The sequence below is a fragment of the Dipodomys spectabilis genome, unplaced genomic scaffold, assembly GCF_019054845.1.
Source record: "Dipodomys spectabilis isolate Male_0828 unplaced genomic scaffold, ASM1905484v1 ptg000240l, whole genome shotgun sequence".
Classification (NCBI taxonomy): Eukaryota; Metazoa; Chordata; class Mammalia; order Rodentia; family Heteromyidae; genus Dipodomys; species Dipodomys spectabilis.
The window spans coordinates 4,378,696-4,401,882 of NW_024870917.1; the positions used below are offsets into that span (position 1 = coordinate 4,378,696).

Consider the following 23,187-nt stretch of genomic DNA (forward strand, 5'->3'; position numbering starts at 1 on the left):
ACTAATACTACTACTAATGCAACTGTGCATGCATGTAGCACATTACATTTGCAAAGCACTTGCACATACATCATCCCAATTAATTGTCTCTATAAACCATATTTTTTTAATGGTTAGGTCATTCTGAAGTGAGAAATTCTGTGTCACATCTTAATCAGTCACAAAGTTCTTGATAAAAATCATTTATTGAATGAAATAAAGGCTATCTTGCTTCCTGTTCACTTTCCCATCATCACGATCACTATTTTGGAGGCTACTTGCTGTTCTGTAAGTTTATATAAATATTGACAAATATTCATTGTATCAAAGCTGAAGCTTATCTGAAAATGTGTAGCATTGCGTTCAGTGTCTTGTTTAGAGTGATTACATTATGATGATTCAAGAGAACAACGTAGCACTCAACTCCAGCCAGCTCATTACCCAGTAGAAAAGAAGACAGGGCCATCTCTAGACTCTGAACCAAGCTGGGATGCTATAAGAAGACTTGGAGACAAAGGACTTCCTGGGCTGGGCATGGGTGGCTCAGACCTGTAATCCTAGCTACTCTGGAGCCTGAGATCTAAGAATTGTAACTCAAAGCTAGCCCAGGGAGGAAAGTCGATGAAATTCTTATCTCCGCTAAACTACCAAAAAAGCCAGAAGTAGAACTGGGACTCGAGTGATAGAGTGCTAGCCTTCAGCAAGAAAAGCTTAGGGACAGCACCCAGGCCCTGACTTCAAGCCCAAGGACCTGCACTGAAAAGGACCATCCACTCATGCTCTCTGCCTACGGGTCTCAGGAAACACAGAGGCTTACAGAGGAAGGAAGCTCTGCTTCAAAGCCCTTTGGTTAGAGTGCCTGTCTGAGAGTGAGGGCAGTGTCCTGAGGACTGCTGTTCCCCGGTCAGGGCTGAGGAGGTCCCTGTGCATGGTGGCGGCTTGAACTCAGGTCCTCTCAGCTTTTTGGCTCATGACTGGCAGCCACAGAGCCACACCTACCAGAAACACACCCACCTCTGCTCTCCTCCTCTTCTTCCCCCCTCCCACCCCCAACTGGAGATAAGACTTATCTGCCAGGGCTTGCCTCAAACCTTGATCCTCAGATCTGAGCCTTCTGAGGAGCTAGAATTATAGGCATGAGCCACCAGCAAGGCTGTTTTATAATCAAGACCCACATGGTTTCCAGGGTGCTCTGCAAGTTGGGGTACTTCACAGTTCTCACTTCATCATCTACTTGATTCTTGTTGAATGTCTTAATTTTATTAGCTTCGTTGTTACCCTGGTTCTTACTCAGATGTTTATATGGGCATGTGGCCTGGGAATTGGGAAAGTCAACCCCAAAACAGCTTAATATTTTTTACTAGTGCACAGATTCCCTGAATACCCTGATTTTTAGGAAATTTTCTCTTGATAACATCTTTTTAGTGACAGCTTCTTTCTTAATGCTTTACTAAGGAGGCTAACATCTGGATACAAACCATGCCTCAGTTCTTTTGATTTTACATAGGCAAAAGTCTTCTTTCTTTGTGCTGGGCAGCTGTGCCCAATGCTTTATTTTGACAGAGACTTTGCAGCCAGCATCTAAGTATCTCATAAATACTCCAGAGAAAAACACGGTTAGGATATAGTGCAGAGCTGGGAGTTTGAATGTTAAGTCTAAGTGATGTTTCCAACTGGGGCTGGAAACGTGCTTTAAATAATTGTATTCTGATCATTTAGGTCTCTCTTTATAGGGCATCTTTTATGACCAAGACTGTCCAGTACCAAAATGAGCTACATAAATTCCTAATCTGGGATACAGCTGGACAAGAACGAGTAAGTCACTCTTTAATTTACTATATGTGTTTCTGAGGCCCAAACCAAATTAAAGCTCCAACTAAACTGTCAACGTTCCTGTCATTTCATGTTCCTCACTTCTTTCCTGTGCGCCAGAGACACATTTATTTCCATTTGCGTAAGCCAGCCTTTTTCTTTTCAATTAGAGACACAACGTCCTCTGATGGAGAAAGTGATAATGGGCACTGAGGGCATTTTTATACTTTTTAGTGTCTTCAAGTAAATGCTGACTAACAGGCCTGATCAAATCCCACTCGAGCATTGTATATAATTTGAGGCTCCATCCTCTAGTAAAGATATAAAGGAATTAGTGGTAGGAAGGGAGAGTTAAGCACAAGTCATTTATAACTGCCTTTTAAAAGCTAAAGAGGGAACTTTACAGCATATAAAGTTTGAGATTTAAGTGAAATGGATGAGCTAACTAACACCAGTGCCTTGCCGTAAGTACTTAATAAATGCCTGGTGCTAAAATTGACCAGAAGGGTTATTTGCCTAAGAAAGAGCTAGTCCAGGGTGGGACCAGCTGCAGCAGCCCAGGCCTGCTGGGATTTGAGGAAGCCCACCCAAATATGAAGGCAAAGGGGAAGAAGCAAAGTCATATCTGCTGTTTCCCCTCACCGCTAGGCACCAAGTCCCTGCCAAGGCTCCTGTGGCAGCTACCCCATCATTCAGCTGCTGTTTAATTTTGTTTTCAAACAGACTATCAAAACAGAACATCTGATGGATGCACAGTGCTATCTTAAGCTCTTAAAAGTATACCAGAAGTAATCAGGAAAAATAGTCTGTCATCAGGGTCTTATCTAAGACAACATAGATACTGTGTATGGTATAAAACCTGACAAGAATCATCACAGACAAATGGAGGAAACAAAACAAGCCATTACTAGTGTCCTAGATGTAGACACTACATTTGTACAGATTTAATGTCTTAAGTTTGTTCTTTTTAGTTTCTTCCATTTTTTTGATGCTGGATGTCATGCTCCCATGTAGTTACTCATCTGAGCTATTACGGCCCTCCATTCTCCACTCCCCTCCCATGCTGATGTGGTCCTCTAGGATGGGGCTCCTAGGGCAGTTGGGCCTCTGCTAACCATTACCCTCCCACACAAATACCACTAACCACAGGGTCCGCTCACGTTTATCTACATACAACCTGGGTCTGATCTGTTAGCCATGAACTGGTGGTCTTTTCCCTTCTAGCAGTATATGTGTCCTTCCTCAAAATCCCAGGTCTCAATTACACCACTTGATGGTGCAGCAAAACCCTCATCATAATCATTCTGGAGGGGCTGGGAAGGTGGCTCAGTGGTAGAGCTCTTGCTTTGCATGCCTGAGGCCCTGGGTTCGATTCCTCAGCACCACATAGCAAAAAAAAAAAGAAGAAAAAGCTGGAAGTGGTGCTGTGGCTCAAGTGGTAGAGCGCTAGCCTTGAGCTGAAGAGCTGAGGGACAGCACCCAGGCCCAGAGTTCAGGCCCCACAACCGAACCCCCCCCCAAAAAAAAAAGAATCATTCTGGAATGCAGACATTATGCTTGCCACCAGAGCCTGTCCCATGGTACACAGCAATATATAATCTTTTTACTGGAACATGAAGAAAGAAATACCCAGGATGTACGCTTCTCCTTCCTGGTCATCCATGGCGGTATAGAACTAGCTGGCTTGCCTGCCTTTTGTGTCTTCCTGCTTTGAATTGCTTCTTCAGCAGGAAAAGTTGTTCTGAGATAGGAATGTGCCTCCCCTCAAGGAGGTGGCCCCATGCAGCATCAGCTAGGCAGGCGATACCATGGGGGCCAGGCTGGGGGTGGGCCCTGATTAGGAGCCCCTTCATTAGGGAGCATCAAGAAAAGAGCCCCACTTAACAAGCACTGATTTTAGCCTGTTGGTGCTGGGCGTCATATATCCAGGCTTGCCAGATTGCAGGACTTAAGAAGAAGTAGGCATCTGATAGCGCATCACAGATTGTTTGAAATGCAAGAATCATCACACAAGATGCTCTACATGTAGGCCTGTTCTGGTTCAAGGATTGTGCTCTTGTCCTGGACAGGGCCTTCAAGGCCCTCAGTGTGCCAGTCACAACTTTTTTAACTCGTCTACCACTCTGCCCTCTAGTTGCAGCTTGCCCATGGCTCTCCGTGTGCCTCCTACTTTAACCCTCCAAACCCTTCTACCCTTTAAGCCTGCAGACCCCACCTCTGGGGCCTCGGGAAGAGTCTGTGACTCTCAGATGAGATGGCTGCCGTATACCCATGTTGCTCCAGCTTAAGTGCAAAGGTTTTCTTGGGTTCCTCCACACTGCTCCCTCATGTGTCCTGGTGACTCCGTTGTCTTACGTGTATCTCAGATGTATCTGTTTCCGCCACCACCGCTGGCGTCTTGCTCTCTCAGCCACCTTTCACCGCCACTCAGCTGTCTGGCAGCTTTTTCACTGGTCTCTATACTTTTCCCTCTACCCAGCCCTGCCCTGTCACTTCCACTCACAAGACTCAGAGTCCTTTTAGAAACCCTGCTCTGCTCCTCCTAACACTCTTTAGTGACTGCCTTTGTCCTCTGGCCTTGTTCGGAAGGGGCCTGCGCAGCCCACATGCCCCGTTCCACTTCTGTCCAGCCATCGGCCTCTAGCCCACAGGTCCTGACACAGTTGTCCTCAGGCCCCCGCATGCGTCAGTCCTTCTCACTGGAACTTGCTCTGCTCTCCACTCACAGGCACCTTACCACGTTTTGGTCCCAGGTTAAATGTCACACTTTGGAGTTTTCTCTAACCCTCTGAACCTAACCAGGGGTACCAATTCTCTCACACTGCCTTTATTCATTTTCCTCAAGATACTCATGAGATATAACTAGATGTCTTTCTACTTAACCTTTACTGAGCATCTCTTTGTAAATTGGGAGCTAAGACTACCATGTCTTGTTCTCTACTAAAGCCATCCCTCGCCTACCTGATGGATAGCTAATGTCCAGATAGTGATTAGGTGGACAAATCAGCAAATTAACTCTGTGTATTCTCAGCAGTCTTTGTCCTTATCTGTGTTATCATCACCTGTTCTCCTACTTAATCTGCCTTCCATCAGACTGAACTCCTTGTAGGGAGGGGACACTGTCTTCATATCTCTACTCTCAGGCCCTAGCACATGGTGTTGATATCAATAAACTTAGGTCATCTGATGGCTTTACCCTGTTTAGACACAGGTAAGGACAGCCTCTCTACTTACATTTACCATGTGAGGAGTGCCTCCAAGTAGAATTTTCCAGCACTTAATATGTTTATTTAGTTCAATACAGCAAAGAGATTCATAATGGAGCCCAGCACTGTTATAGAATGAAACCCCTTTTCCATGAGCTGACATCCTCCTCATTTTGCCCTAGCATCTGTTGTCACTCATAGCTTTGACACAAGTTATTGTTCTAGTCAAGTTATAACTGATTGTAAAGTGATGTGTTTAGGGGTTGACAGCAGTTTTGAAAGCTTATCCGATGTTATATTACTCCTTGGTCAGTGGAGATCTCCTTAAATTCTATGAAGAGAGAAATACTGATTGGGATGTTGATGTACAAGCTTAGAAAGTAGTCCTGTGTATATCAAAGGGTTAAGAAGAGCCTCAGCAAAGCTGACCAGAGCCTTCAATCATTTCTGATGAAAATTGTCATTTTTACATTATACTAGGACTGTGAGAATCTATTGTGCAATGAAGTATTTTGTATTGTGCCAGCATATCAGATGTTTATCAGAAGATTCATAGCCAGGTTATCAATTAACTTGCTTCAGTGCTCATCTAAAAAATTAGATACTGGCTATAAAAATGAGCCCAGGCTTTTTTTCAGCTGCCAGGTAAAATGAAGCTTGTTTTCATGATTTTACATTTATTTTCTCAAGACAGCCTTTGCAAGTCTTTTTTGCCCCTATTATTCGCAGTTCTGAATGAGTTCATTTAGTCACCTTTTCTTACCAGTTATCCTTTCCTAATGGTGCAAGTGTTGAGATGGTATAACACTGCATGAATGAGCACTGTTGAATACATGCCATAAATATACTGTACATGTGGAGAAACACGTCAGATGCTTACTGTCTGTATGTGACAATATAGAGTAAAACATTTTAACCTCGTCTTGTAGACACTACAGTCAAACTTAAAGATTTATATTCCTGGGGCTGGGAAGGTGGCTCAGTGGTGGAGTGCTTGCCTTGCATGCATGAGGCCCTGGGTTCGACTCCTCAGCACCACATAAGCAGAAAAAAAAGCCAGAAGTGGCGCTGTGGCTCAAGTGGTAGAGTGCTAGCCTTGAGCTGAAGAGCTGAGGGACAGTGCTCGGGCCCAGAGTCAAGCCCCATGACTGACCAAAAAAAAAAAAAAAAGATTTATACCCCTGTGTTGTCCCGTGGTTCTTCCTAGTGGCCTGATCTCTGAGGAAACACTTTCATTTATTTTGACAGCAGTTATGGAAGAAACTATTTGCATGTTTAAAATCAGGGATGAGTATAGGAGCTCAGGGCCACCTAGAGCTGGGGCCAACAGACTGTGATCTGTGGACCAAACCCAGGCTTTTGTCTGGGTTTTACTTTATTTACGTAAGTATTTGTTTACCTTATTTACATAAGTATAAGTATAGATACCACATAGCCCACAGCTGTTGAAGCTTTTTACTTGCTGGCCCCTGCCAGGAAACTTGGCTATCCCCTGATCTGCCTGGCTTTGGAACACAGATGTCCTGCCATCTTTTTTGTCTCTTCAAATGTTTCTGTCTTCTCCCTTTACACCAAAAGAAGGGAAGAGTTTCGGTGTTAGTAACGGAGAGTTTTATCACACAAACCACAGCTATATATAAAATATTTTTAAATGACCACTTGAAGGCCTTACACAGCAACCAAATAGCCAGGGATCGAAAAGTGTGTAGTTCTGGGCGCCATGCGCCTTTTTATATATACTGTCCCACGTCAACATACCTCAGTCTGTGGGACACTAGGTAGCTAGGATTCAAGCTGAGTGCCGATTCTTCTAGCTTGTGGTATTTGAGCAGAGTTTGGGGCTGCTAGAGCAGTTGGAAGAAGAGGAGGCAAATACCAGAAAAAGATGAATCCAGCAAGGACAGCAACCAGAAAATCTCTTTATAAATTCTTTCAAGTGTTTAGTTGGTCCCAAGACAGGAAGAAGACATCACCAAACCTCATAGACACCAACCACCAGAGCAGTAATAAGACTGCACGGAGATTTCACATGCTGCCCAGCCCAGCAGAGCTGCAGTTGAGTGCGGTCCATTGAAACTTCAGGAGGTCCAGGCCTTACGGGAAAAACCAGGACCTGGGACTAAGGACACACATCAAGTAGACACACCCTAACTATGCAAAACGGATTTCAGCATGATTAGCCAGTAAATTAACCTTCGTTAGAGAAGTGACAGAAACCAGGTCTACAGTGTGTCACTCACACTGTTGAGTACATAAGCAGAATTGCCATACTCGGAAGAAATGGGAAAAGGAACTGCAGCAAGTAAATGCAATCCCCAAAGTGGCTTCTTACTGGAATTTGTGGATACAGAATAAAGGTATTCAATTAAAGTAAATTGAAAAAAAGTTTTTTTAAGTAGTAATAGTCTTAATCACAGATTTAAAATCTCACCCAGAATGGACACTTAATATAGAGAATCAAATACAAATACTCAACTAAGATGAAAAGTTCACAGGATGAGCAATAAGACAAGTCAGACAAACAGGGAAAGACAAACACTCAGTACCATAGAGACAAAGTTTAATATGTGTGAAATTGGAGGCTCAAGAGGAGTGAAGAGAGAAATGGAGATAGAGAAAAAATATATATATTTCAGTAAATAATGGCTGAAATCTTGCCACATGTGGTCAGACATCAGCTCATAAATCCAAGCAGTTCAGAACATAAACAAACATGAGTGCTACGAAAATCCATCTAGATAAATCATAGTCAGACTACTGAAAGACAAAGGTGAGGAGAAAAATCTTAAAAACAACTAGAGATAAAAGATAACATCATATTCAGGAGAATAATGTAAATAATGGCTGACTACCCACAGAAACATTGGAGAACTGAAGCCACTGGCACAGTATCTTTAACATGTTGAAGCTAAAAGCAAAGGAAAACGCAACAGCTGTCAGCCTGCCAGAGATATCTATCAAAACAAAGCCATTTTCAGAAAAACAAATAGGAAGAATTGAGCAGCAGCAGTCCCAGAAAGTTTTTCAGACTGAAGGGAAGTGACAGCAGTGACACTCGGAGCCCCGGGAAGAAGAAACAAGCACTAAAAATCCATCATTTCTTTTTCTTGTCACCTTTAAAAGCAGCTGGACATTTAGTGCAAATATTACAACATTGAACTGTACGGTAGAGTAGATAGATGTACATTTTAAATATTTCATAACAACAGCAGAGACTAGGATAAAAGGAATTTGACTTTTACTTGATTCTGACATTTTACATGAAGACTCTTAAAAGTAATACAAGAGGCAAGTGCTGGTAGCTCATACCTATACTTCTAGCTACTCAGGAAGCTGAGGTCTGAGGATCATGGTTCAAAGCCAGCCTGGGCAGCAAAGTCCGCTGTGATACTTATCTCCAGTAAACCACCAGAAAACCGGAAGTGGCACTGTGGATCAAGTGGTAGAGCACTCGCTAGCCTTGAACTGAAGAGCTCAGGGACAACCCCACACCCAGAATTCAAGCCCCACTACCAACCCCAAAAAAAGAAGAAGAAGAATACAAGAAAGCATAGCTTAAAAAGCTAATAAAAGAATTAATGTATTAAAATTGAGTGCTAAAAAATATCCAATCAATGGAAAAGAGAAGACGAATAGAAATGTTAAAAGTAAATGGTCACCTACACCCAGACACATCAGATAAGAACATAAAATGTAAAGGAACTGAGATTTAAAGGGCAGAGGTGGTCAGGTTGTACCAGATTGTAGGACCCAGCCACATGATCTCTAACCATTCAAAGAAGCTGATGGCTCGCTCTTGTAATCTTAGCAATAGCTAGATCTCAGGAGGCAGAGATCTGAGGGTTGCAGTTTGAAGCCAGCCTGGGCAGATAAACCTTGAGACTCTAATCTCCAATTAACTAGCAAAAAGCCAGATGTGGATGAGGTATGGCTGAAGTTGTAGGATGCCAGCTGTAAGGGAAAAATGCTGAGAGCACAAGGCCTTGAGTTTAAGTTTGTGTATGGGCACACACACACATACACACACACAAGATAGTTGAAAGTAAGAGCATGGAAATGAGTATTCTGTGCAGATCATAAGCAAAAAATGCTGTAGTGGTCATGTTCATCTCAATAAAAAGACTTGAAGACAAGTTATAATCAAGGTTAAAGAGTGACACAGAAAACAGGATGTTGGAGAACCTGTGCTAATGGGAATGCCCTAATCCTCTGGAGAATATTTGTCGATTTATCAGACTGTACAGCTTAAGATCTCTGCTTTTCTTAATGGAACTTTTACTTTAGAAAAAAAGCAAAAACTGCACAATCCTATAAAAGACATTGTTATCAGAAGTAAATCAAAGATGGAGGCAGTGGCTTACCTTGGTGTCGTCCCACTCTGTGCTCCTGCCCCATTCCTTGTAGGCTGTGGAAGCCAAGCCAACATCTTACCGTCTTTTTCTTTTTTCTTTTTTTGCCAGTCCTGGTACTTAAACTCAGGGCCTGGGCACTGTCCCTGAGCTTTTGGTGAAGGCTAGCACTCTACCACGTGAGCCACAGTGCCACTTCTGGCTTTTTCTGTGTATGTGGTGCTGAGGAATCGAACCCAGGGCTTCATGCATGCAAGGCAAGCGCTCTACCACTGAGCCACCTTCCCAGCCCAACTTTTTAACTTAATGTTATCAGCACATGTTTGTAGTGCTTGAAGTTCTTTGTTTGTTTGTTTATTTTCTCTCCAAACTTGATATTGGAATTTAGCAGGCTTTTGCCCAGGGACAGATGTTTCTCTCACAGAGATGACTAAATTTCTGAACATGGATACCTGGGTCTGACATTCAGCCTGGCCTCACGCATACGTTCTCATTCATTCATTCACCAGTTCTTGATCACTTGCTGTGCACACCTGCTGTCTCCCTCCTATTTAGCATGAAAGTTTAAGGGCCAAAAGTTTATAGACTGGTAAGCCATTGATAAGAAGTTACAAGGCCAAACTGTATATGTGGATTCTGCGCATGTATCACACGCTCCTTTTTAAAGATGGCTCCTGCCTTTATATGGGGTGAGCTACTACCCATGGAGAGGCTCTGTTAATGGGTAAACTTGGCTTTAAATGTTGACAAGCCATTCTGTGTGACATATGCCCAGGAACCAAGATTTTTCTTTGCTATTCCATCATTGCATGTGAAGAGGAGGGTTACAGAAGCTGCACAAGCTCATGGAGCAAAATGAGACCTCACCTTAGGAACTTCATGGAGATATCCAAAAATCAAGCTACACTCATTCAAACAGTGAATTTAACTGTGTACTTAGGCCAAGGACAGCTGTCATCTGGATTGCAGGATGACCTCTGACACCCCAATGCAGCCACTTCTCTAGAGAACTGTCTACCACATTATTTTTATCTCCCTCATAGTTTGAGAACCCAGAGTTTAAAGGACTATTGAACAAATGAATTTGGGAATTACAGCACTAAGTTCAATTAAAAAGCCTTTTAGCTGAAACAATTGCTTATAGCACCATACTTAACTCCTATAAAACTGTACTCTAAACTATCTTCTGAGAGACATTTTGGTGTTGCATTAGAAGTTTTTGCCTCTTGTAATTAAGGGTTCATTTTCTTTAAAGCATTATGTCATCTTCTGTGGCTTAAGAGAAAGATTACCTTTTGTGTGGGGATAATGGGCTTAAAAGTCTAGTCAAAGAACATGTTTAACTAATATCCCCAATTCTGTTGTTTATTTTCCCTCTGCAGTTCCGAGCCTTGGCACCAATGTACTACCGAGGGTCAGCTGCGGCTGTTATCGTTTACGACATCACAAAAGAAGTAAGATTTTAGCTCCGTTTTGCTTAGATGCCTTTGGACACTCTTAGTCGATCAGGTCTCCACTCATTCTCCCTTTTTATTACAGGAGACATTTTCAACATTAAAGAACTGGGTGAAAGAGCTCCGACAGCATGGCCCACCTAATATTGTAGTTGCCATTGCAGGAAATAAGTGTGATCTTATCGATGTCAGGTGAGTTATTACAGCAAGATTACCATGCCGATTATGTGTTCCTTCTCTTAATGAGCAATATCCAGTGTATGAATCTGGCTTCTGTTTTATCTGTGACATTGAAAAATTCCTTTTGTTATGTGGTTGGAGTCCTGAAGTTTCTAACTAAAATTAAGACTTCAGGCATTTGAAACTAATTATATTATGTAAAGAGACAGGTATGTAATTTACTTACACATGGGTCACCTCACACTTGACATTGTCTAAGATCAGCACCACCACCACCACCCCCCAAGCTCCTGTGATACTGAGTTACAGCACACAGAAAGGAGGTTATTGATCGTTCCCAAACAAGGGCTTTTGGAGGAATGAGGTAGAGGTTAGGAGTCTTGCCATTCCCCAACATCCCATTGCATTCTTTGTTGTTTTAACAACAGAAGTGGCCTAATTGGAAGAAAAACCATGTGTCCGGGCTCATCCCCCAAAGGACGTCCTTTGACATCCACTGGCTAACCTCTGGGCAGAAGGGGATGACATTGAGATCTTAATGTTCAGAATTTCTGATTTGCACTTGTTGCCTTCCAGAGAAGTCATGGAGAGAGATGCCAAGGACTACGCTGATTCCATTCATGCAATTTTTGTAGAGACCAGCGCAAAAAATGCGATAAACATAAATGAACTCTTTATAGAAATTAGTGAGTATCTCTGTGCCTCTTGGGTTTCGTCTGTGTAGAGCAATTCCAGACAGAATTCTCTTCCTTTGTAGACTCTTTCCTTTCCTTCAATCTCCCAGTCTCTGACGCCATCCTCGGTGAAGTGAGACTTCAAAGAGGAATGGCTGGCTTCCCTGTCATTGCTGTCACTGCCGCCTGATGACTGTCGCTCTTCTGTAAAGAATGTCCCTGTGGAATAAATAACTCACAGGGCACTGAGGTCAGAGAAGCTGGCATCTCTCATCCTCTCTACTTAAATGAGTTTCAATTAACCAACCAAAGTCATCAAAAACAAACAAAATAAATAAAGGGAAATGAAATGCTGGTGTAATTTCAATGTGGGACACCTTCAAAAATTAGTACCAAGCAAGAGAAAAGGTTGGAGGGCCTCTCTCCCAACTGCCAGCCCTTTGTAATGTGTTAGTATGATGACGGTGGATGAGAGAGGCACTGCAGGCCTTTGGATCCTCTTACAGATTATATCTGTGTTTATTTGTTTCATTCAAATTCATCAAAATATTTATTGGGAACTGTTCCAGACTCGAGGCGGGGGGGGGGGGGGGGGGGGGCGGAGAGATAGCATGAAGAAGATAGACACAGCCCTTGCTCTCTCGGAACACACAGGGGAGACAGGCGTAAACATCAAATAAGAAGGATCATTTCAGATAATAACAAGAGATGCAAAGAACATAGTGACAGTGGGTGGAATGAGAGCCGGCCTTCAAGTAGTCAGGGAAGTCCTCTGAAGAAGCAGGATTGGAACTGAGGCCCTTGAGGCAGACCCTACAGAGGTAGGCTGGGATTGGGGGTTCCATTAAGACACATCCTTTGAGCTGGGCACCATGGCTCATGCCTGTAATCATAACTACTCAGGAGGCCGAATCTGATGTTTATGGTTGTTTATGGTTTGAAGTCAGTCCAGGGAACATCTGTGAGACTCTGATCGTCAATTAAACTCCAAAAAGCTGGAAGTGGCAGTGTGGCTCAATTGATAGAGCACTAGCTTTTAGCAAAAAGGCTCAGGGACAGTGCCCAGGCCTTGAGTTCAAGACGGACAGACACACACATACACCCCACTGTGATTGAGATCTAAGATAGCTGAAGCAGAAAGGTCTATTCATCTTTGTAAAGAGGAATGATCATGAACTTCAGTGCCCACCAGAGCCAAGCAAAGACTGCCCCAGTGGAGTAGGCCTGGCTTTTCAAGCCCTGGAAGTTGGGATCATCTTCAGCAGCTGGGATGCTGATAGAGTGTAGGCTTCTAGTTGCCCTGTTGCTGAGGTTGTTTCTAGTTTTTGTTTGTAAACATGTGTGTACCACCTCTATCCACTCATCTGTTGTCGGGCTCCTCAACTGATTCCATTATTTGAAAGCCTGGTTGGATAGCATGCAGCAGGGGCAGTGTCTTAACCAGCAGTCTCTTCTACCTTGTCCAGGGGATTGCTAGTTTTCTCTCCTTCCTTACGACACTAAGTCCAATTTGTTTCCATTGACAGGGAGTCTCAAGGACTTTCCCTGCTCAGACTGTCCTGGAATATGATCTGCCCAACCTTAGCCTCCAATACAGCAGACAGGACAAGTATACCCCAGTGAGCCTAGCTGTTTGTAAAGTACTCTTGTGTATGCCCAGGCTGCCTTTACCCTGTGACCCTCCCTGATTTCAACCTCCCAAGTAAGGTTATAGGTATGAGCCACCAGCACCTGGCTTAGGTCTAGATTCCATGTTGCCATTATGATTTAGCTATTAATCTTTTTCAAGAGTTCTTTGCAGGCACATTTGGTGATCAGTGGTCTGCTGGTGACACTTTCAAAGAGGCCCCTTGGCTAGAAGGCTGGAAAACATAATGTTCATTGCTGCCCTAGATGTAAATAGTAGGTATGTCCTTAAAAAGCTGCATAGGATGACTTGGGAGTTTTTAACGTTCTGGCTAGTATCTGCATGTGTGGTGTTGGATGCTAAAACTACTGCTGTTTTTTAAATATAAAGATAGAGGACTATGCCAATAATGAAAATTGTCCTTTGAATTTTTCCCTCTTCTGGTGGTCCTACGGGGGTGAATTCAGGGCCCCAAACTTGTTAGACAAGAGCTCTTCCACTTGAGGTAGTCTTTTATATGTTGGTTATTTTTTAGATAGTCTCACTTTAGCGCCTGCTACTTCACTGTTCATTAAAGTGGAGTCTCAGGATTTTTTTTTTTCTTTCTGGCAATTGTGGGGCTTGAACGCTGGGCCTGGGCACTGCCCCTCAGCTCTTCAGCTCAAAGCAAGCACTCTACCATTTGAGCCACAGTGCCACTTCTGGTTTTCTAGTGTTTTTTTGGAGATCAGAGTCTCACAGACTTTCCTGCTTGGGCTGGCTTTGAACCATGATCCTCAGATCTCAGCCTCCTGAGTAGCTAGGATTAAAGGCATGAGCCACCGGCACTTAGGAATTTTTTAACTTATTTTTTTTACTTAAAAAATACAATTTTGTCATTATTAAAATTGTACAGAGGGGTTATCATTTCATAAATTAGGTAATGAGAATTATTTTTTGGACACTGTCACACCTTCCTTCACTGTCTCCCCCCACCCCCCCCCCACCCCCGTTTGCCTCTCCTTTCCCTGCCCACAAGTTGCAGTTTATTTTCCATACAGTGTATATTGACTATCATGACTACATTTGTTCACCCTCCCTTCTCCCTTCCTATGCTCCCTAAAAAGCCAAAAAGGAAAAAAAAAAATCTGAGGATCTTGATTTGAAGGCAGCCCAGGCAGAAAAGTCCTGGTGAGACTCTTATCTCCAATTAATCATTCAAAAATCAGAAGTGATGCTGTGGCTCAAAATGGTAGAGTACTAGCCTTGAGCAGAAGTACTCAGAGACAGCACCCAGGCCCTGAGTTCAAGCCCCATGACAGACAAAAGAAAAAGGAAAAAAACACACAAACTGCACCACCACCAACATAAGTAACCCATGTTTTCATTTCCTGGAATTCATTTTGATAAATAGTATGGAAATGACACCTTTAGGTTCCTCCCCTCTTGGTATCCTCCTTTGGTCTGATTCTTTGTGTCTGATTGTCTAGAGTCCTATATAAATTACATCCTGTTAATATTTTAGATCCAGTGTCCACATAGGAGAGAAAATGTACACTATTTCTTTCTTTGAGCTTAGCTTATCTCACTTAACATGATTTGTTCTAGGTCCATCCATTTCCCTGCAAATGACATAATCTTATTCTTCCTAATGGATGAGTAAAATTCCTGTGTGTGGGTGTGTGTGTCTGTGTGTCTGTATACATTTATGTAAACAGCATCTGGGCTGTTTCTATAATTTGGATATTGTGAATAGTGCAGCAGTGAACATGAACATGCAGGTGTCTTTATGGTATCCTGACTTGTAACATTCTGGGTAGATACCCAAGAGTGGAAGATCTATGTTTAGTTTTTGAAGAACCTTCAAATCTCCTTTCCAAAGTGGTTGTACTAGTTTACATTACCACCCCATATCCCTGTCAGTATTGTTGTCCAGTTCTTGATGTTGACCAGTCTAACTTGGGCGAGATGGAATCTCAAAGTTGCTTTGATTTGCATTTTTCTTTATAGCCAGGGATATTGAGCATGTCCTCATGTGTTTATTTGCCATTCTTCTAAGATGTCTCTCTTAAGCTCCTTTGCCCATTTATTGATTGATTTATTAGTTTTGGGAGGGTGTTAATTTGGGGGGCTCCTTGTATATTTTGGATAGTATGTTTTGTTAGATGTTTTGCTGGTAAAGATTTTCTCCCAGTCTGTCGTCTGTCTTTCTAGTTTAGTAACTCTGTCTTTCACTGTATAGTAACTTATTCTGATGTGTTCCTATTTGTCAAATCTGTTTGTTGTGCCCCAAGTCTGGGGAATGTTTATGCTAAGACTAATCTCAAGCCAGGATTCCTCAATCTCTACCTTCAAATAGCTATTAGTACAGATGAGCCCCCTGCCCAGCTTCAGCAGGAATTTTTTTTTTTTTGTAAAGGTGATGTACAGAGGGGTTACAGTTACAGAAGTACGGTAATGAGTACATTTTGAGGGAGAGGATAACACTGAATAGAAATGTATCCTCTCCCTCATTTTCTCCTGCTTTCCCTTCCCCAGGAAAATGCTTATGTAAAAACTAGTGTTACACCCAGGTGCCAGTGGCTCATGCCTGTAATCCTAGCTACTCAGAAGGCTGAGATGTGAGGATCACGGTTCAAAGTCAGCCCGGACTGGAAAGTCCGTGAGACTCTTATCTCCAATGAACCACCAGAGTACTGGAAGTGGTACTGTGGCTTAAGTGGTAGGGTGCTTGCTTTGAGCTGAAGAGCTGAGGGGCAGCGCCCAGGCCCAGAGTTCAAGTCACATGACCGACAAAAAAAAATTAGTATGACAAGCAGTGCAGGTCAGTGTTAGAGCGCCTGGCTGCCCTGCTCAAGGAGCTAGTTTTAACTGCACAAACTAAGTATATGTCCATAGTCTTTAAAAATCAGCATGGGAGTTTTGCTTATCCCCCAGGTGTTGTCATATAGTGTAAGCACAGTACCTGTGACACTGACTGTGGAAGTATAATATACACACAGAAAAGTGTGTAGTCTTCAGCAAGTCGTCACAAAATAGAACCTGTGTTGGCCCCCAGGGTGAAACATAGCTACTCCTACCCTAGGGTAGCCCTGTTCTATGTGCTGACTATTCAGATTTAGTTTACATATATTTTGTATTTGGTATCTTTTTTGGGGGGTGGGGACCCGACGGTCATGGGGCCTGAACTCTGGGCCTGAGCGCTGTCCCTCAGCTCTTCAGCTCAAGGCTAGCACTCTATCACTTGAGCCACAGTGCCACTTCCGGGTTTTTCTGCTTATGTGGTGCTGAGGAATCGAACCCAGGGCCTCGGGTATGCAAGGCAAGCGCTCTACCACTGAGCCACCTTCCCAGCCCAATATTTGATATTTTTTTTAAGCATACTCTTGTATCTGGCTTCTTTTGAGACAGAGACACAGAGAGAGAGAATGTGTGGGGGGGGGATACTGGGGCTTGATCTCAGGGATTGGGTGCTGTCCATGAGTTTTTTTTCCTTGAGCCTACTATTCTATCACTTGAGCCACAGATCCATTTCTAGTTTTTTGGTGATTAATTGCAAATAAGTTTCATGGTCTCCTGCCTTGGCTGTCTTCAAACCACAATCCTCAGATCTCAGCCTCCTGAGTAACCAGGTTTACAGGCGTGAGCCACCAATACCTGGCTTCTTACTTCATTTTATATTCCACCTTTAGATCATCTGTATCATTGCACTAGCTGTAAAATGTGCTTTTTCATGGCTGATATGTGTTAATGCCAAGCTCAGGGCTGGGGAGGCAAAAGCAAGGGTTACCCATAGTGTGATTATCATTCTGCTATGGGCGGCATTGGGATAGTTATTTCCAATTTGGAGCTATTACAAATGGAACTGTTCTAAACATTCTAGGCATATCCTTTGGTGAACATCTGTGCACCGTTTGGTTAAATATCTTTATACCCAAGAGAAGAATTGCCTGGGCATTGGATTTGCATGTGTTCAGCATGGCTTAACAGCCTGTTTGCAAACTGCAGGTTGTATACCTGACACCACAGCACTGGATAAGATTCCATCCCTCTCTGTCTGTGTTTCCATGACAGTGATAAATTGAGCACCTGCCCAGAGACTTACATACACCTGTGTAATGTCTGATTCTCTTTAGGAAGGTACTGTTAAGTCTTTGGCCTATTTTTCTATTGGGCTACCTGTGTTTTTTTGTGTTATTTGTACTTTATTTTAGATATGTTTTTGTTTAACTGTATATTGCAAATATTTCTTGATAGTTTGACTTTCATAATTTAGTCAATCCTTGGATGAACTGAATTTATTTATTTATTTTTGTGGTGCAAGTACTTGATCTCAGGGCCTGGGCACTGTCCCTGAGCCGCTTTTGCTTAAGGCTAGCACTCTACCACTTGAGTCACAGCACCACTTCCAGCCTTTCTGTGTATGTGGTACTAAGAAATCGAACCCAGGGCTTCATGCATGCTAGGCAAGCACCCTACCACTAAGCCACCTTCCCAGCCCTGAACTGAATTTCTTAGCGCTAATTGAATACAGTTTGTCCTTATTATCCTTTATGGTCAACATAAATGCTTAAGAAACATTTCAAAGATGTTACCTTTTTCTGAAAATATTAGTTCTAAAAAAATTATGTCACATTTCACAGTTGTCTCTGTGATGCCAGCTGTTTTCCAGTTTCCATTTAGGGAGAAAACATGACAAGAAGCTTCAATAAGGCTTCAGTATGTTTGTAATTTATTCACACCAGTGTCTTAAGAGCATTTGAAAAGTTGTAGAACACTTTCTAGTTGGTATGGAAACCATACTATAACCACTCACCAGTGGCTTACATCTGCAGTTGTAGCTACTCAGGAGTATAAGATCTAAGGATCACAGTTCAGATCTACCAGGCAGTAAAGTCCACAAGATTATCTCCAATTAACTGCCAAAAAGTCAGAAGTGGAGTTGTGGCTTAAATAGTAGAGTGCTTGCCTTGAGCACAAAAGCTCAAAGACAGTTCCCCAAGACCAGCACACACGTGCACGTGTGCACAATAGCCTCCCAGGTCACAGACTTCCCAAAACAGTGGACGTTCAAGACTTGGCAGCCAAGGAGCTGAAAACTGTTAGGAAACATATCCATTCTTTCCATGTTTACAGCTACTGCGCCAGCTACTGTGCTGAGTAGGTCCTGGCCCTTACAAGGCCCAGGCACGTGTGCTTCCTGTATGGTTCTTGTTAGACACCTGTGCTTGTCTGCCTATGTTGATAAATTTATATGGCCCACTAATGATTTTATAAATATCTATATGGGCTTTGGTAGTAAAAAGATTTCCCAACCCTGATACAAATACGTTTTAACATGAGCCAGATGTCAGTGGCTCACATCTGTAATCCTAGCTACTCAGTAGGCTGAGATCTGAGAATTACAGTTTGAAACTGGCCTGAGCATATAAATCTGAGACTCTTACCTCCAGTTAACCAGCAAAAAGCTGGAAGTAGAGGCATGATTCAGTGGTAGTGTACCACGTTGAGAAAAAAAAAAAAGCGAAGTAAGAGCACAAAGCCCTGAGTTCAAGCCCCAGTACTGGCCCCAAAACAAATGTGTGATAGTGTCCTTCTAGAGTCCTGATGGATCTTAGTGTGAGGTGTTAGAGTTGGGAAGTGGAGAGGGGCATCGGAAGCCTTTGTACAAGACGTGACCCTGGAGTTATTAACCAGGAAGGTGGATGGGTGATTGAAGATTTCTCTCAAAATTGACATCATGCTTCACAGAGCAGTAAAGTGAAGCCTGCTCATTCTCATGCATTGTTGGTGACACACTCTCTTCAGAGAGCAATTTGGCAGCATCTGTAAAAATTTAAATTGCACATCCCTCTTGCATTTGTGCTAGGTAGACACCAGGAGTACAGAATGTGTTAGACAGATGCCTGGGGGCCGAATAGTGTGGCCTGGCACCTCCTCTCTCTTCACCTCCTCTCTCCTCACCTCTACTCTCTTCACCTCTCCTACACCCTCATCATTGTGAATAGCATGGCAGCTTTGTGCATAAACTCAGTATTCTTCAGGAGACGGACAGGTAGACAAATGCTGGCGCGCATTGTGAAGCTGGCAGAGCAGCAGCAGCTCCTCACTGGTAGAAGAATCCCCATAGTGTATCAGGTGGGAGCCCGGTGGCAGCAAGGGAGCAGGGCATCTGTTTGCTTCTACCTGTGCAGCCCAAGATTGAGCTTGGGTGGCTGGATGTATTGTGAGGGTGCATCAGGAAGACATGTGCTAGGTCTGGTGAGTAGCTTCAGCTGTGAGACGGGTGTGCGTGTACTGATGTGATCCTTTAAAGGGAATGTGTTTGCTACATAAAACCAAGTGTCTTCAATATGTAATTGTTTGAATTAAAAGTGCTTGCTAATTGCTGTGTGGTATCCCTTGTTTGGATCCTAAAACAAATAGGACATTAGTGCACTGGCTGCCTTGCACACATGCACTAAAACCGGACCGATACAGAGGAGATTAACATGGCCCCTGAGCAAATTAGAAGAAAGAATGACAGGGAAGGACAGAGAGAAAGAGAAAGAGAGAAGACATGAGTAGATAAACTGGTGAAACCTAAGGGAGGAAAAGGAAAGAGAGAAAAAAGACATGAGTGGAAAAACTGACACCTAAAAAGAGTCTGGTGTTCCTGCTGGCTGATGATCTTGGACAGTGTAGGATGCCAACTTGAGGGGAAGTTGGAGGAGGGTAGGTGGGCACTCTGTACCAGTCATCTTTGCAGTTTTCCTTTCCATTATAGTCGAGTGCTCGTTAAACTGCCCTGCTGTGATAAAACCTGTCAGTTGTTATCAGCAAAATTATTGTTTCTGAAAGTGAGCAGGTGTAAGAAGTTGGCACTCATTCTTTCCCCTCTCTCATCCTGGTTGGTGTAGGTCGAAGAATTCCGTCCACTGATGCCAACCCACCTTCTGGCGGCAAAGGCTTCAAACTCCGAAGACAAACGTCGGAGCCAAAGCGAAGCTGCTGCTGACGAGCCAGCCACACAGTAGGTGGTGGTGAGTGTTCGCAGGAGGGCTGGGCCTCGCTGCCCATGTCCACCTGGCACTCTTGAGTCGTCTTTATGCAAAAGGACTTCGAGATTGACCGTTCCCTTCTCCCTTTGAAGACAGGTGTGGTGGAGTTTCCACATGTGACTTATAGTATGATAAGACCCTCTGATGTGCAAAGGGACCCTGGCGTCCTTGGCTTTTGACCTTGGTGAAGGGACATCTGGTTGTACGGATGACAGGATTCAATTGCTGGGTAGTTTTGTAATCAAGATATTATGTAACATTTGTAAAGGGAAAATTAGCACTTTTGTGGTTCTTGTTGGGGAACAAGCCTTTGTGAAGATTGTAATTTCCTTCGTTTCCATTGCCACTGTTAGAGGAAGTTGTGTCATTTAAAATGTGATAGGACAGTACAGGTGGGGGAGTGGCTATTGCTATTTGAAGCTGAAATGGATTATTTACAGGACCAATGGGAACAGCTTCTTACCCACCACATCAGGAAGCACTTGGGTTGTGGTTCTACCCAGTGGGTCAGCAGCCAGAGCAGCCTTGCCCACCTCACCCTGGGTTTGTGCTGACCCTGTCATGTATGTGTCACCATACATATTATTGGCACCTTCTAAAAGAAACTCATGATCAAGGTGCTGGTGGTAGAGAAGCGGCCTGGAGTACATTGAGCTATGCTAAGCTGCCTAGCAGTGGTTTAAAAGGGAGAATGAGAAAAGAACATAGTGTAAATGCTGTCAGTTTCCTGTTTAACCCAAGTAAGTATTTTGGAGGGAAAGCAAGTATCTGTTGCTTAGCATATGTAAAGTTGTAGTCTGTATTTATGAGACCATTGCTTAAAGATGATAAATTATGTAAATACATTAATAAATTCTACATTTCATTCAACACTCCATTTAATCTTGCACCCAGTCTTGCGTATGCCCGCCCATCTTTCAGCCTGTCCACAGGAGACCCTGAAACACATTTATGTAGTTCAGAGGCATGGAGCACTTAGCTTATCTTTCTAGCCTTCCCTGCCTCTCCCCCATCTCCTTCCCTGCACATCCCATCTGGAAATGTTAATGAAGACATATGCCACTTTGACAAGCCTGACTAGTCCTTCCTAGCCGGAGGGGAAAGAATAAACTCCAAGCCTGGTCCTGGTCCTGGTGCTGAGCCTCTGGGCTTTTACAGAGACCTCAGCCCAACTGTTTTAAGAGTGCTCTCCTTGTTAACAATTTAGCTTGTCTTTCGTTTCCTTTATTTTCCCCTGCCTCTGTTAGTGGTTAACACTCTTTTCCCTCAGGGAGCCTAATGAGGTTTTTAATATAATCTAAAAATAAAGCACTGAAGAGAGGTTGGTGAAAATTTGTTCCTGGTCTAATTTGGCACCCTTCCAACCTGCGTATTGTAAGGGAAGGAAATTTACAAGATTAAATAGGAAATGAAGCAGCTTGAATTTCAAACTAAATTGTGTTTTCAGAGCTATCCTTGACTGAACAGTCCAAACTTTTAGAAATCAATGTTATTTTTTTGCAGCCCCTACTTGAAATGGATAGATTTTTTTTAATGAAGAAATTATAACTGCAATTGAGTTTGAAGACCTCTTTCCCGATTGTATATATGTAGCACCTGAAATTATTTTATTCATATTGAAACCATATAGACAGAATACAGTTAGTAAAAATTCTAACAATGTTTTGTGTGAAATTCATGCAGACTTCAGTCTTCCTAGCATCTTGCTTCTAACCCAGCATTCAAACAGTAAACATCTGGAAAATATTCCCACTGCGCTCCTTATACCCACCTGAAGGTGACTTGATTTGATTTTATATACCTTCACAGCCCCAGGGCATCCAGCCGCTGCCCTAGTATATGCCAGCATTCTTATTGCTGGTCCTCTTTTCTCCACAACAACAAAATTAAGAATGGGGGGGCTGCTTGACTCATTATAGACAAAGCAACATTGGTTGCAGGGGAAAGAGTCTGTCCTATTTCACCAAAAAATGACACAACTCCATAACCTTTGTCAATAGATGCAGGTGATCAAGTTGCTTCTTGGTGCCCAGGTAAGCAGGGTCTTGGGAATCTCACGCCAGTGCCTCTAATGCCACTGTGATGTTGCACTGCATTGAGCCCTGTGGGCCACTCCATCAGGTCCTGACAGCTGGTGTCTGGCTTGTTTCTCACACTTCTGCCCATAGGACAGGTGACAAGGCACTGTGCTCCTGCATTTCTTGGACCTCTTCTCTTCTTCCACATTTCCTTTGGCCTACCACAGTAGATACCTATTTCAGACCCATAACCCAAACTCCATGAAATACAAAGGCACATATTTAAGTGAGGAGCAGTGCTTTGCTTTGAATACATTTTGCACGAACCTAAGTAATGATCTCTAATATCAATTTTGTATTTTCTTTCTTAATGCTTAATGAGAAAAGGCTAGACTCCCAAGGAAATGAGACAAACCCCATCCATAAAAATCGTTTGGTTTCCTTATGACGCAGGACCATTTTTTAAAACTTTCAGGACTGAACAGAAAAGAAAAATCATTAATTAGCTGAAAGTGAATATTGATTCCTTTCTGAGAAATTGAAATAAGCTCTTTGCAGGTGTCCAATCCTAGAAACCATTGGTCTCTAGATCTCTCCTTTTACATAAGTGTTTTTCTGATTCTGTAATAACTAATTAACTATCATTTGGTGATTAAAAGAATATAAAGTAAGAGTATGATTAAGTGTCCTTCATGTTAAACTCTGTAAGAAGTGATTGGGAAGAAGTACCTCCTGCAAGCCCTGCTGGCTCCCAGGAGATCTTGGTCACCTGCTTGGCAGCCCACCCCCACCCTCACCCACCCCCAGGCAAAGTTCTGGCACAAAGCTTTATCCCTTTGGAAATCATGTGCACCCTTCTCCACTGACAG

The 23,187-nt window shown here is 43.0% G+C and overlaps 1 protein-coding gene and 1 pseudogene across 2 annotated transcripts in view; one reads left to right on the forward strand and one right to left on the reverse strand.

Annotated features, from left to right (window-relative positions):
- The window catches only part of Rab22a (RAB22A, member RAS oncogene family), a 52,619-nt gene extending 29,841 nt beyond the window's left edge, over positions 1-22,778 (forward strand). The window contains exons 3-7 of one of the 2 annotated variants that reach the window (XM_042699215.1): positions 1,713-1,794; positions 10,729-10,800; positions 10,886-10,992; positions 11,557-11,666; positions 20,160-22,778. In XM_042699215.1, coding sequence (XP_042555149.1) covers positions 1,713-1,794; positions 10,729-10,800; positions 10,886-10,992; positions 11,557-11,666; positions 20,160-20,257 — 469 coding nt within the window. In that variant the 3' untranslated portion in view covers positions 20,258-22,778. Of the gene's footprint in view, positions 1-1,698; positions 1,795-10,728; positions 10,801-10,885; positions 10,993-11,556; positions 11,667-20,159 lie in introns of both variants that reach the window. The other variant, XM_042699216.1, reaches the window with a different exon arrangement.
- Positions 13,051-13,154, reverse strand: LOC122124643 (annotated as a pseudogene).
- Positions 22,779-23,187: the final 409 nt, after the last annotated feature.